Source organism: Rhinatrema bivittatum, chromosome 4, assembly GCF_901001135.1.
Source record: "Rhinatrema bivittatum chromosome 4, aRhiBiv1.1, whole genome shotgun sequence".
NCBI classification, from domain to species: Eukaryota; Metazoa; Chordata; class Amphibia; order Gymnophiona; family Rhinatrematidae; genus Rhinatrema; species Rhinatrema bivittatum.
In genome coordinates, this window is record NC_042618.1 from 6,164,083 (window position 1) to 6,179,035 (window position 14,953).

Consider the following 14,953-nt stretch of genomic DNA (forward strand, 5'->3'; position numbering starts at 1 on the left):
GATCCTCTGTGCTTATCCCAGGCTTTACCCCTCACCTCCTGCTATCTGAGGATCCTCTGTGCTTATCCCAGGCTTTACCCCTCACTCCCTCACAGCTAAGGATCCCCTGTGCTTATCCCAGGCTTTACCCCTCACCTCCTGCTATCTGAGGATCCTCTGTGCTTATCCCAGGCTTTACCCCTCACTCCCTCACAGCTAAGGATCCCCTGTGCTTATCCCAGGCTTTACCCCTCACCTCCTGCTATCTGAGGATCCTCTGTGCTTATCCCAGGCTTTACCCCTCACTCTCCCACAGCTAAGGATCCTCTGTGCTTATCCCAGGCCTTACCCTTCGCTCTCCCACAGCTAAGGATCCTCTGTGCTTATCCCAGGCTTTACCCCTCACTCCCTCCCAGCTAAGGATCCTCTCTGCTTATCCCAGGCTTTACCCCTCACAGCGAAGGATCCTCTGTGCTTATCCCAGGCTTTACCTCTCACTCCCTCACAGCTAAGGATCCTCTGTGTTTATCCCAGGCTTTACCCCTCACAGCTAAGGATCCTCTGTGCTTATCCCAGGCTTTACCCCTCACAGCTAAGGATCCTCTGTGCTTAACCCAGGCTTTACCCCTCACAGCTAAGGATCCTCTGTGCTTATCCCAGGCGTTACCCTTCGCTCTCCCACAGCTAAGGATCCTCTGTGCTTATCCCAGGCTTTACCCCTCACTCCCCCACAGCTAAGGATCCTCTGTGCTTATCCCAGGCTTTACCCCTCATTCCCCCACAGCTAAGGATCCTCTGTGCTTATCCCAGGCTTTACCCCTCATTCCCCCACAGCTAAGGATCCTCTGTGCTTATCCCAGGCTTTACCCCTCATTCCCCCACAGCTAAGGATCCTCTGTGCTTATCTCAGGCTTTACCCCTCATTCCCCCACAGCTAAGGATCCTCTGTGCTTATCCCAGGCTTTACCCCTCACTCCCCCACAGCTAAGGATCCTCTGTGCTTATCTCAGGATTTACCCCTCACTCCCTCACAGCTAAGGATCCTCTGTGCTTATCCCAGGCTTTACTCCTCACTCCCTCACAGCTAAGGATCCTCTGTGCTTATCCCAGGCTTTACCCCTCACTCCCCCACAGCTAAGGATCCTCTGTGCTTATCTCAGGATTTACCCCTCACTCCCTCACAGCTAAGGATCCTCTGTGCTTATCCCAGGCTTTACTCCTCACTCCCTCACAGCTAAGGATCCTCTGTGCTTATCCCAGGCTTTACCCCTTACTCCCCCACAGCTAAGGATCCTCTGTGCTTATCCCAGGCTTTACCTCTCACTCCCTCACAGCTAAGGATCCTCTGTGTTTATCCCAGGCTTTACCCCTCACAGCTAAGGATCCTCTGTGCTTATCCCAGGCTTTACCCCTCACAGCTAAGGATCCTCTGTGCTTAACCCAGGCTTTACCCCTCACAGCTAAGGATCCTCTGTGCTTATCCCAGGCGTTACCCTTCGCTCTCCCACAGCTAAGGATCCTCTGTGCTTATCCCAGGCTTTACCCCTCACTCCCCCACAGCTAAGGATCCTCTGTGCTTATCCCAGGCTTTACCCCTCATTCCCCCACAGCTAAGGATCCTCTGTGCTTATCCCAGGCTTTACCCCTCATTCCCCCCACAGCTAAGGATCCTCTGTGCTTATCCCAGGCTTTACCCCTCATTCCCCCACAGCTAAGGATCCTCTGTGCTTATCTCAGGCTTTACCCCTCATTCCCCCACAGCTAAGGATCCTCTGTGCTTATCCCAGGCTTTACCCCTCACTCCCCCACAGCTAAGGATCCTCTGTGCTTATCTCAGGATTTACCCCTCACTCCCTCACAGCTAAGGATCCTCTGTGCTTATCCCAGGCTTTACTCCTCACTCCCTCACAGCTAAGGATCCTCTGTGCTTATCCCAGGCTTTACCCCTCACTCCCCCACAGCTAAGGATCCTCTGTGCTTATCTCAGGATTTACCCCTCACTCCCTCACAGCTAAGGATCCTCTGTGCTTATCCCAGGCTTTACTCCTCACTCCCTCACAGCTAAGGATCCTCTGTGCTTATCCCAGGCTTTACCCCTTACTCCCCCACAGCTAAGGATCCTCTGTGCTTATCTCAGGATTTACCCCTCACTCCCTCACATCTAAGGATCCTCTGTGCTTATCCCAGGCTTTACTCCTCACTCCCTCACAGCTAAGGATCCTCTGTGCTTATCCCAGGCTTTACCTCTCTCACCCTGCACAGATAAGGATCCTCTGTACCTACCCCAGGTTGTACTCCTCACTTCTGCAACACTAAGAATTATCCCAAGGTTTGCTTCTCACTCTCTAATTGCTAAGGATCCTCTGTGCTTATTTCAATTCCCATTAGTAAGGACCTTCCATGCTTACCCCAGACCATTTTTGACATCTGCACCTGATTGGTATTCCCCAGTAGCTGCTGCAATAGATAAGCAAGATACAGGGGAAATAGTATCTTAGCTTCTGGGCTTCCATGAAGTCCTTGCCATAAGGATCAGACTGAGCCAGTCTTGCTTTTAACCCTCTGAGGAGAGTTTTCATTAAGCCACAAGAGGCAAGTATGTGGCTGCATATTGTAACGAATTTTCAAAGGGAAACTACCTGATTAGCATCCTTTCAAAATCTCTACAACTCCACAGATACAAAACGTACCCATGTACTCTGCCCCCGTTCTATCCATGGAAGGCTTAGGTGGGGGATACAATGCACATCCATTTGGAACATCAATATACGCATTTCGTGATCACCCCTGATCCAAGCCCTCTTCCTAGGATGCCCACAGAGTACAATTAGCCTTACAATAGGAGGGGGGGTTATTTTCACATCTAAGGATCTAGATGCTAACTCTATGCAAGGCCCTAGATTATGGCTTCCCAAACCTGTCTGGGGACCCCACAGCCAGTTGGCTTTTCAAGGTATCCACAATGCATGTGCATGAGATGAATTTGCATATCACGGAGACTTGGTGTACGCAAATTTATCTCATGCATATTCATTACGGATATCTGGAAAGCCCTACCCTAGATAGACTGGGATAAAAACCAGGACTGTCTCAGACGCACTGACAGCCCTAGAAGGGCCTCACTAACCAGACGTGGACTGTAAAACTAGCACAAGTTTAAAGATTTGCTACTCTTTTAAGAAAACCTCCAGCCTGGTGGGGTGGCTGTTTGCTTACCTGATTGGAATTATTGCTGCCGTCAACAAAGCGGACGCTGGCAGACCTGGACCTCCGGCCCCTGGTGCCCAGCGACTCTCCGTAGTCCCTGAGTGGGGAGGTGGGCTGGAAACGGCGGCTCTCTTAAGAGGGAGACAAGAACCAACTTTGACAAAACAAGTTTCTGCAAAATAAATACTTTACAAGGCTTCTTTGCTGGCCCACCTCCCGTGGCACAGGAGCAGCACCGTGAGTCTTCTATCAGAATGGCAGCGCCATGGACCGCGCAACTTAAAAGTAAAGGGCTTCAGTCAAGCTCTCGCTTTCGGACCATGCCTGCACGCACTGCACCACACCATGAATCGGACCCCATGGTGCTCACTGCTGTTTTGGGTTCTTTGGGGCTCTCTTCCTTGTCCCTTTACCCTTTCTGATCAGTACCCATACGTTTCTCACAAGACAGGCCAGGTGCCACACATCCATCCATCCATCCATCCTGACTGGAATGAAGACAGCGCTCAAGGGTACCCAGCAACAAAAGCCTGCATGCATGTGAAATCAGGAAAAGTGAACCCAGCGGCAGCTGCTGTCCATGCTCAGCTGTGCAACTGCACCAACAAAATCTTCCCCTCTTAAAGGGAGGACTAGCAGAGCAGCTCGAGGGAGAGCTCCACCACTCTTCGCCTTCTCGGAGCCACACGGACACCGGCTCCTCGAGTCACCGTGGGCAGAGCCGCCAAGGGGGTGGCGTGAGAGGAAGGTCTCCTGGAAGACGGGGGGATCTGTAACCGGAGTGACCAGCTCAGTCACTCTGCGCCCAAACGTGTGCTGCGAAGGAAGAATTAAGCTGCGGTGCTGGCGAGAGGGAGCCCGGCTAATGGAACGGTAGATGCAGCTGCCAGACGCTTTTTCCCAGGTAGGTGGCAGGAAGGCCATTTTGTTGTTGCCGCTGGTCTTGGGGCCCAGAAAAGAGGGAGAATGGAGCACCTACTGCGGCTGGGCCAGAAAGGCGCATTTAGCCGACCGCTGTCACTCAGTGGCTGCCTATATTGTTCCAGTGCAAGGAACGTGAGAAAGCAGAGAGGTTCTCCAAGCTCACGGTGAGCGGCAGCCTATGGCAATGTTTCCCAGCTATTCTAGCCAGCTGGGCTTTCAGGATATCCATGATGAATATGCACGAAACAGAGGGGCATACATCGGAGACCTCAGGGGAAGCCAATCTCTCTCATGCACATTCGCTGCTGATATCCAGGAAAAGGTTTGGGAAACACTGGTCTGTGGTACCTGATCTGCCCACTTTGTCTAGCATCAGCCTCCCTAGTTTAAGATGTTGCTTCCTTTTTATTCATCTGAAGTCTCATGTCCATCTCACTTTCCTGTGATCCACCTCTTCCACTTTACCCCAATTCAAGGTCTCTCCATAAACGTCTGCTGATTGCTTCTTAACGTTTTGTATGCCCGAGACCGGCTATCTACCTTCCTTAAACTACGTGAACCGGCTGCAGTGCCAATGAAGGCCGGGGTCATCAGAAAATTAGCAGGGGGTAGGATATACTCCCTCCCCCAATCTGGTCTTTAATCTTATGAGTCAGCCCTGCAGCTGCTCTGTGTGATTTTAGCTAGTTTAAGGAAAAAAAAAAAAAAAACTTTGTTTAAAAGCCCTCTGTCTTTCTCTCTCTCCAAACCAGCCAACGGCATTGGCTTCAGAAAATAAAAAGGGATATAGCTCCCGCTCCCTCCCAGCCAGCCACCAGTTATCATTGAAAAAAAAAAGTCCTTCCCTCTGTTTCTCTTCTCCCCTCCCAGTCAGCCGCCAGCTCACCAACAAAAAAAAAACAAATTAAGAAATCCTGCCCCCTGCCAGCCATAAACAGTACTACAATTAATACCGGTCCCCATGGAATTTCTTCCAGTTGGGACCAGTACCGAGCAGCGCAGCCGAATGTTAATGAGCCTGGGAGAGTCAGAGTCAAGATTCTGCTCCGCTCTCAGGCCCTGTGTTGACCCAGTCCCCGTCCTGGTTTCCGTATGGGAGGCAGGGCCCGAGAGCGGAGCAAACCCCGACTCCTTAGCATTCAGCAGCTGCTGCACCATCGAGGGCAGGGAGGAAGGATGAAGGCTGTGCTGCGGGGGTGGGCAGGGCAGGCCTCGCCTCCTCCTCATCCTCATCCTCACCACAATCACCGTCACTCCACAGAGCAGCACAAACGCTGGCCGGAGGTGGCCCAGTGCCGGTCCGTGGGCCAGTGGTTAAGAAACACTGCGCTAATACACGGCTCTTAGTCTGTGGAGTACTTTTCCTAGTTACACATCATAAATACAGACCTGGACAGAGCACCGTCCTTTTTTATATAGTGCATTACTTAGGCTCCATTTAAAATCAGTGCATTTGCCAAGGAGAAACGTTAAATAAAACCAATAAATGTTCCAGCTTGTGCTGTTTGTTATAAATCAGTGGCTCCTGCCCTCTTTTCTGCAGTCTGGTGCTGTATTTCTCTTCACCGCGAGACTCTTATTCTCCACAATCAAACATAAATAATACTTGAAATCTATAGCAAAAAAAAGAAAGCGACGTTTTCACAGGACTATTTCTGATCTGGTTCCCCGAGTGCCGGCTGTGGCGTGACACGGGAGTGCAGTCCTCTGCTCTAATGCCCTCAGTCACCTGTGACGGCTCCACCTTCCAGGTCGCTCGCGTATAAACTGGACAAGGACGCACCACTTCTCATCTCAGAACTGCGGGACAAACGCTGGCTCCTCAGTTGATCGATGGACTGCTCCAATGTCTCTTTCAGCTGCAGGAAAACAAAATAAAAACAGCAGTCAACATCTGGAAACCCTTTCCTTCCCCAGATGCACAAGAGGCCAGACGAGTCCTACCGTTATCCTCCACCCATCAGCTTATCTGTCTCCTTCCCTTCAGTCCTTCACGACTCTCACGTTTGGGAAGCAATTCACTGCTTCTCTATTTCGTCACGTGCCCTCCGAGGATAAACTCCACAGCAGCAACACTGTGCCCCTTAAAACTAAAACGAGGAAGAGATTTTAAATTGAAAAAGCTCAGGCGAGATGTTTACAGCAGTGTCATGGCCTCACTTAAGGTGCGCTTGGGCCGTGTGCAGTCTTTACCGTGTGGCGGCACACGTATTATTGCACACACACAGCGGTGCTCGAAAAACCGTGCGCACAAACGCGAGCGAAACCGTGCACACAAATCTGTGCAAATCCCACCTTAGTCAAGGCGTCAGCCAGAGAGGTGCGTAGGCCTTCCTGGGTCAGAGGTGGAGAAAAGTTTCCGGGGTGAGCGTTGGTCTATGGGACTCAACCAAGAGCTCATGCTACAGGGGGGCTCTGTACTCAGCAATTATGCGCATAGTTGTGTGTAGAACATTATTTATTTATTTGTTTCTTTGTTACATTTGTAATCTGCAACATTCAAACTTGTCCATCCGTGCGGCTTACAGCATTAAATGGTCAATCTTTCACTTATAACAAACAGATAGTTTTTCAAAAGAATTTAAAATTATACAGAATATGCTTCTTTAAAAAGATACGTTTTTAAAGGAAAATTAGTTTCTTACCTGATAATTTTCGTTCCTGTAGTACCAAGGATCAGTCCAGGACACCTGGGTTGTGACTCCGCACCAGTAGATGGAGACAGACTAAAACTTGTGGGCGGAGCCATATATGCCCCTGTGCCAGTCACAGCCCCTCAGTCATACGTAATGTCAAAGTAGCATAGGACAGGTAAACTAACTACAGAAACTACCCCCAACGGGAGCCATGTCCAAAAACCCCCAACTGGAACAAAACTCTCAAAACGAGAAACAGCAACCTAACAACTCAACGAGCGGACTCTCCGATTCTTCAGAGCAGCTGGGGCGGGATCCTGGACTGATCCTTGGTACTACAGGAACGAAAATTATCAGGTGAGGAATAATTTTCCTTTCCCTGTACGTACCAGGATCAGTCCAGGACACCTGGGATGTACCAGAGCTAACTTACCGAGGGTGGGAAGCAGAGAGTCCCGCACGGAGTACCCCCACTCCAAAACCCCCGGCAGTGTCTCGAACATCCAGCCGGTAATGACGTGTAAAGGTATGCAACGACTTCCAAGTAGCCGCCCTGCAAATCTCCTGGGGCGACACCTGAGAAGCCTCTGCCCAGGAAGCAGCGTGGGCACGGGTAGAATGTGCTCGGAGACCCTGCGGCATAGACTTCCCCCGTACTATGTACGCCGAACCAATGGCCTCCTTGAGCCAGCGTGCAATCGTAGCCCGGGAAGCCGGACCCCCACGCTTTGGGCCTGAGACCAAAAAGATGATCCGTAACTCGGAACGGATTGGTGACCTCTAGATAGCGAGGGACTGCCCTCCGGACATCCAACCTCCGCAACTCCTACATCTGTGGCAGCGACGCATCGTGAATGGGAAAAGCTGGAAGCTCAATGGACTGCTTCACGTGGAACGCCGAAACGTCCGTAAAGAGACTCCAGAATCCGAGATCCGAAGGAACGGCTCTCTACAGGACAGTGCCTGCAACTCTGAGACGCGACGCGCCGATGCAATTGCGACAAGGAAAACTACCTTTAACGTAAGATCCTTGAGAGTTGCCCGTTTAATGGGCTCGAAAGGAGACGAGCACAACGCAGAGAGTACCCAATCGAGATTCCATGACGGACAGGGGTGGCGCAATGGAGGACGAAGGTGTTTAGCCCCCCTGAGAAAACGCGCAACATCTGGATGCAGAGCCAGGGAACCCTTGTGCCCCTTGCCCCTCAGACACCCCAGAGCCGCCACCTGGACCCTAAGGGTACTGTACGATAAGCCTTTAGCCACGCCGGCCTGCAGAAACAAAAGCATATCGGATACGGGAGCCACGGTAGGAACCACATTGCGCTCCGTGCACCATTCGTCGAAGACTACCCAGACGCGAACATAAGTCATCGAGGTAGACTGCTTTCGGGCCCGCAACAACGTAGCGACTACCGCATCCGAATAACCTTTCCTCTGCAACTGCTGCCTCTCAAAAGCCATGCCGCGAGCCAGAAGTGATCCGCATCCGCCGAACAAACGGGGCCTTGACGGAGGAGGCCCGGAAACCCCTGGAAGCGAAGGGAAGACGCTATCGACAACTGGAAGAGGTCTGCGAACCACGGTCGCCGCAGCCATTCTGGCGCTACCAAGATTACACTTGCCGGATGCAATTCGATGCGCCGAAGAATCTTGCCGATCATCGGCCACGGAGGGAACACGTACAACAGGACACTCGTCGGCCAAGGAAGGACCAACGCGTCGACGCCTTCGGCTCCTCTCTCTCTCCGACGGCTGTAAAACCTGGGCGCCTTGGCATTCTGCCAGGTAGCCATGAGGTCCATATGAGGCGTCCCCCGCTTTCGGCAAATGAGGTGAAAAGTCTCCGGCGCCAGCTCCCACTCTCCGGGATCCAGATGATGACGGCTGAGAAAATCCGCCTGAACGTTGTCGACCCCGGCAATGTGAGACGCTGCTAGGTCGCTGAGATTGCGCTCTGCCCAAGCTAGCAAGAGCTGCGCCTCCTCTGCCACGCCAGGACTTCTCGTTCCCCCCTGGCGATTAATGTAGGATACGGTGGTGGCATTGCCCGACAACACCCGAACCGCCTTTCCCCGTATCAGCGGCAGAAAGGACTGTAGAGCCAGACGCACCGCCCGGGTCTCCAGACGATTGATGGACCACTGAGTTTGGGTCGAGGGCCACCTGCCCTGCCCTGACCTGCCCAGGCAGACTGCTCCCCAGCCAGAGAGACTGGCGTCCATGGTTACCACCGTCCAGTTGGGCCCCAGGAGAGACACTCCGCCAGTCAAGTGGTCTGCTTGCGGAAGTGGTAGATGAAACTCCTCCGACACCGGCTTCCAACGGGAAAGCAACGCTGATTGCAAAGGACACAGATGAGCAAAAGCCCAAGGGACCAATGATAGAGTTGAAGCCATAGAACCCAAAACCGTCAGATAATCAGAGACCAGTGGTAGCCGAAGAGACAACAAGCGGCGAACCTGACACTGAAGCTTGCGAACTCTGTCCAGAGACAGGAACACTTTGCCCTTCCTGGTATCGAACAGGGCCCCCAGGTACTCCAGAGACTGAGTGGGAACTAGGTGGCTCTTGCTGAGGCTCACCACCCATCCCAGGGATCGCAAGAGAGCGACAACCCTGTTGACTGCCTGCCGGCACTGAGTCTCGGATTTGGCTCGAATCAGCCAATCGTCCAAGTAGGGGTGTACCAGCAACCCCTCTCTCCGAAGCTGAGCTGCGACCACCACCATCACCTTGGTGAATGTCCGGGGAGCCGTGGCCAGGCCGAAGAGAAGGGCTCGGAACTGATAATGTCGGCCCAGGATACATAACCTGAGGAACCGATGGTAGGACGGCTGGATGCCGATGTGAAGGTACGCCTCCGTGAGATCCAAGGATGCCAGGAATTCGCCGAGCCGGACTGAGGCAATTACCGACCGAATTGTCTCCATTTTGAAGCGTGGAATGCGAAGGCATCTGTTTACACCTTTCAGATCCAAAATTGGTCTTGCGGTGCCGTCCTTCTTTGACACGATGAAGTAAATGGAGTAACGGCCGAAGCCCTGCTGCCCTATGGGCACGGGGGAACTGCCCCTAAGGCTTGCAACCGTTGGAGGGTTCCCCTTACCGCTGCGCGCTTTATGGGGCACTTGCATGGCGACACCAGGAACTTGTCGAATGGGGTCCGTGCAAAATCTAACGCGTAACCTTGAATTATCACGTCGAGAACCCACTGGTCCGACGTTATTTGGGCCCATACCTCGGCAAACAACTGCAGCCGAGCTCCCACGTTTGGGACGAACGACCGCAGCTGCTGCGAGGGATGGACCGGCCTCATCTCATTGGGAGGATTTTGGACCCGCGCCTCCCTGGGCTCCTCCCTGACGGCCGAATCTTTTTCCTCGAAAGGACTGGGACCAAGAGGACGACCATGAGGGCCCCGAACGGTAAGAAGAGCCAGCGGCCCCCTGCGGACGGGATCTTCTGTCGCCGCGGAAGCGGGAACGGCCCGTGAAAGAAGACCGAGATCTAGACCGATCCTCCGGCAGCCTGAATGCCCTATTCTAACCAAGGGACAACATCAACTCATCCAACTCCTTGCCAAACAACAACTTTCCTTTGAACGGCAGGGCCCCTAGATGGGCCTTGGATGATCCGTCCGCCGCCCAGTTGCGAAGCCAGCGGAGCCGACGAGCCGACACCGCCGAAACCATGGATCTAGCCGAGGTACCGAAGGAGATCATGGAGCGCATCAGCACTATAAGCAATCGCCGCCTTGAGCTGATCAGCTTGCCTGGCCTCCCCTTCCGAGAGACCTGCATTAGCCTTCAGATGCTGTGCCCAGCGCAGGCTGGCCCGCCAAGCGAAATTACTACAGATGGCTGCACGGACCCCTAAAGCGGACACCTCAAAAATTTTCTTTAGCTGTACCTCCAGCTTCCTGTCTTGGATATTCTTGAGAGCTGTGGCTCCCGTAACAGGAATCGTCGACCGCTTCGTTACGGCGGACACCGCCGAATCCACTTTCGGCAGACGGAGCAGTTTCCAGCGCCTCCTCATGGCCTTGCTCACCTTGAGGCCCAGCTCCGGAGTGTCCCACTCCCGGAACAGGATGTCCGAGACCGTAAAGATGAACGGAAAAGCCACTGTGGGCCCCGTGAGGCCCAGTAGAACTGGGTCCATATTAGCTCCCTGTCTGGGCACCACCGCAGGCGCTTCCACTCCCAGCTCCTGGAGTATAGCCGGGATAAGCGGGGACAGTTCCTCCCTACGGAACAAGCGAACCACCTTAGGGCCGTCCCCCTCGACGGCAGGATTTCCTTTTCCCCCTGCTGGTTGAGACGGACCTTCATCCGGCGCACCATCAGCCCCCCCCAGAGGCTCCTCGGCCGGGTCATCCTCTCCCTGGGAGGAAGAGCTTGAGTCCGTGTCCTGCGGAACACCCCGCAAGGGACGGCTTCGCCGTATGGCGCCCCCATCAGGGCCCGTGATAGATTTCCTCTTCCGGGATCTGGTGGATCTGCCAGATCCCTTCGCTGCACCTGTCTTCCCGGATTTACTGCGGCGCTTGCATTTTAAAAACTTACGCAATAAGAGCGCGAAATCCGCGGAGTAGGAAGACCCGGAACCGGACTCCCCAGATCCGGAATGCACGGGAGACCCCGCTCCCCCGGGGCCACCCCCAGCGGGTCGCCGTTGTGGAGAAAGCACGGGAGACAAGCCGCCATCTCCTGCTGCCTCCCTCGTGGTTTCCCGGCCTGATGCTAAAATGGCCGCCGCTCCCGCGCTGAGCGGGAACGGGTCCCCCGGGCCTGCAGCGACGGCAGATTCGCGCGCCGGCGATCGCGGCGTTCGAGCCCGGACCCCCGGAGCGGCCCCCGACGAACCCTCGCCGCCAGAAACGCTGACAGAGCAAACATTTTCTCTAGAGAGCCGCGCGCGCGGCAAACCGAGCCTCTCGGCATGCCACGAGCCGCGCGAGCGAGGAGGAGGAGAGAAGCAATAAAAAGAAATTAAATTAAATTAAATAATTGAAGCGGACGCGCACCAACAGTCCCCCCCCCCCCCTCGAAGGAACGGAGAGCCGGCACTGAAGTAAAACAGGAGCCGCCGCAAAATAAAAACAGCCAAACTTTTTTTTTTTTTTACTACTGCCGCTGTCCTCGGTCCTGAGGCCTGTGTTCCAGCGGGGGTGAGTGAACCGGGCTCCCCGGTGTCACCCCCGACGCTGCTACTGCAAAAGGCGGGTCCTCGACCCTAGCAGCGGCCTCAACCAGGGGGGGATGGTCCCCTCAGGACTTTCCAAAACCCCCCTGGGAGGCAGGACCAGCGGGAATCCAAAGATCAGAAAAAAAGCAGAAAACTTATGTGTTTAACACTAAACAAAACTAACTAACCAAGGAACCCTGACCATAAAGAAAAAACCCCAGGGAACCAGGGCTGTGACCAAACCTGCACCACCTACTGGAGACAGAGTAAGACTGAGGGGCTGTGACTGGCACAGGGGCATATATGGCTCCGCCCACAAGTTTTAGTCTGTCTCCATCTACTGGTGCGGAGTCACAACCCAGGTGTCCTGGACTGATCCTGGTACGTACAGGGAAAGATTTCCTAAAAAATTTCAAATCCTTTATTAATTTTATTCCACATCTTTGGTCCCTTCTAGAAAAGGCTCTGCCTTGCACTTCCTGATAGCTATAATCCTTAAAATTTGGTTCCCTTAAGAAATTTTGCTCAGAGTGTAAAATGCGGACGTTACTATAAAGGTTGCATTAACTTTGATAATGAATAATCTTCACAATGGAATGCTTTAATCAACAATACCTACCTTTTTAAATGTATTCTGTCATTTATACGCAGAAATGCTGCGCTTTTATGCTCCTCACTTTTAGGGCAGGGGTGCGAATCACAATGCATATAAAACATACATCTGCATGCATTACCCCGTAGTGAATATTCACTACGGGGTAATGCATGCAAATCTAACCACTACTGTACCAGTTTTCAAAAGCCATTTGCTCAAGTAAAACCCATTTCTACCCGGGTAAATGCTTTTGAAAATCAGGCCCTATGGTTGGTGTGCAGAAACCCTGTTCCAGAAGCACAAACCATGCCATGTGCATATTAAACATGATTTAGGCTCCCTAGGTTTTTTGGGGGACATATTTTTGAGTTTAGGCCACGTTTTTAAGTGCTGATGCTGATTGGCATGCGAGTAGCTTTCTGAATCTGGAGCTAACTTTTTTTTATTTTATAGTGAGTGCATTAAGGAAGTGAAATCCAGCCCACACCTTGTACTCCTTCCTTACTGCACGGAGCCCCGTGCTGGCCCCATTAAAGCGCTCTCGGGCTTGTTACCAGATCAATGGACAGGAAGCCACTTTAGCAGAGCAGCTTATATATGCAGCTGAAAGGAGAATCCTTGCCCTCTTCTGACTGAAGTAAATGCAGCCGCATTCGTTTTATTTGCCATTTCTCCTTCTGACCCTCCTCCGCCCTTTGCTATTCTGAGCAGGGGGGGGGGGGGGGGGAACTTAACTGCCACTCAAACCGGATGCCTCGCCTGCCCATCCCCGCAACAAAAAAAAAAACACAACATCCTTTTCAAACCGCTTCTAAATATAAGCAAAAGCCGAGAGCCTCCTTCAGGTTACCTTCCTGGCACAGCGCGTGGGCTTCCTCCAACACTAATTATTTATTATGGCTAATTATCGTATGTGCCCGGAGATAGGAAGCGCATTCCCACCAGCCTCTCCCCCCTTTAATTACAGGCCAAGGGCACAATCCTGTTGGAGGGGGGAAAGAAAAAAACAAAACAAAAAAAGAAAACTCCGAGGCATTCTCACAACAGCAGCGCGTGAAGCTACAGCCGTGGGATCAGGGATAGGAGCGGGGCGGGAAAAAAAACAGCAAATGGAAGCGACTGCTCCCCTCTAACAAGAACCAAAAAAAAACAAGGTTCCTGGGCTCAGCGGAGATCAGAGAGCACTGCTTCCCCAGATCCCTGCCATTCACTGACGCTAATTAAGCCTTTCCTTGTAGGGCGCGTGCAGACAAGGCCCGAGCACCGCGTGACAGCTTTACTCGTACAAGGGCCACAGCTGGCAGGGAAGAGCCCACCTTGCTCTATCACAGGGCTTCCCAGACCCGAGCTCAGCACCCCCGATGAATATGCATGAGATACCCCTGCACACACCGAGTCAGCACCAGGATCCACACCACTGGCAACAGTTGTTTATTTTAAGTCATTCAACACCATTTATAATATACCACACCTTCTTGTACAAATGAGCAATATCACCTACTTTACAATTAAACCTAAAAACTAAATTAAAAATGTAAAAACTCATATAACCCAAAGTCATAAGAACATAACATAAGTCAATGCCATACTGGGTCAGACCAAGGGTCCACCAAGCCCAGTATCCTGTCTCCAACAGTGGCCAATCCAAGTCACAAGTACCTGGCAAGTATTCAAACATTAGATAAATCAAAAGCTACTATTGCTTATTAATTACCATAATAGCAGTTTATAGATTTTTCCTCCACGAACTTATCAAAACCTTTTTTAAACCCAGTTACACTAACTGCTGTAACCACATCCTCTGGCAACGAATTCCAGAGCTTTATTGTGCGTTGAGTGAAAAAGAATTTTCTTCGTTGTGTTTTAAATGAGCTACTTGCTAACTTCATGGATTACCCCCATGTCCTTCTACTTTCTGAGACAGTAAATAACCGATTCACATCTACCCGTTCTAGACCTCTCATGATTTTAAACATCTCTATCATGTCTCCCCTCAGCCGTCTCTTCTCCAAGCTTAACAGCCCTAACCTCTTCAGCCTTTCCTCATAGGGGAGCTGTTCCATCCCCTTATCATTTTGGTTGCCCTTCTCTGTACCTTCTCCATCGCAGCTATATCTTTTTTGGATCTCATCTAGCGAGAGCTGGAGACGGTATGTACTGCACAACCATGCAACCGTCCTCCTGCAGCCAGGTCAATGAAATTCTGCTCAGTCTGAAATGGAGGTTAAACACTGCCTCTGCTTTCCACCTGGAACATGACTTGGCAGGGACGTCCGACTCTTGGTCGTTGAGTTAGGGAATGCGGCATAAAAAGGGGAACCGTAAGAGTTTTAGGTGACTGGGAACCATTAACTCTTCTTAGACTGCAAACAAGATGAGGTTTCATTAAAAGCCTCCACTCTGAAATATCTCTAGATCACCC

At 52.1% G+C, this 14,953-nt stretch overlaps 1 protein-coding gene across 7 annotated transcripts in view; it reads right to left on the reverse strand.

The window, feature by feature from the left end:
• CEP128 (centrosomal protein 128) overlaps nt 1-14,953 on the reverse strand; it is a 647,014-nt gene that overhangs the window by 598,500 nt on the left and 33,561 nt on the right. For all 7 annotated transcript variants that reach the window (XM_029597698.1, XM_029597700.1, XM_029597703.1 and 4 more), the window contains exons 4-5: nt 5,840-5,969; nt 3,196-3,317 (exon numbers count right to left, since the gene is read on the reverse strand). In XM_029597698.1, the coding sequence (XP_029453558.1) occupies nt 3,196-3,317; nt 5,840-5,969 (252 nt within the window). The remainder of the gene's footprint in view (nt 1-3,195; nt 3,318-5,839; nt 5,970-14,953) is intronic.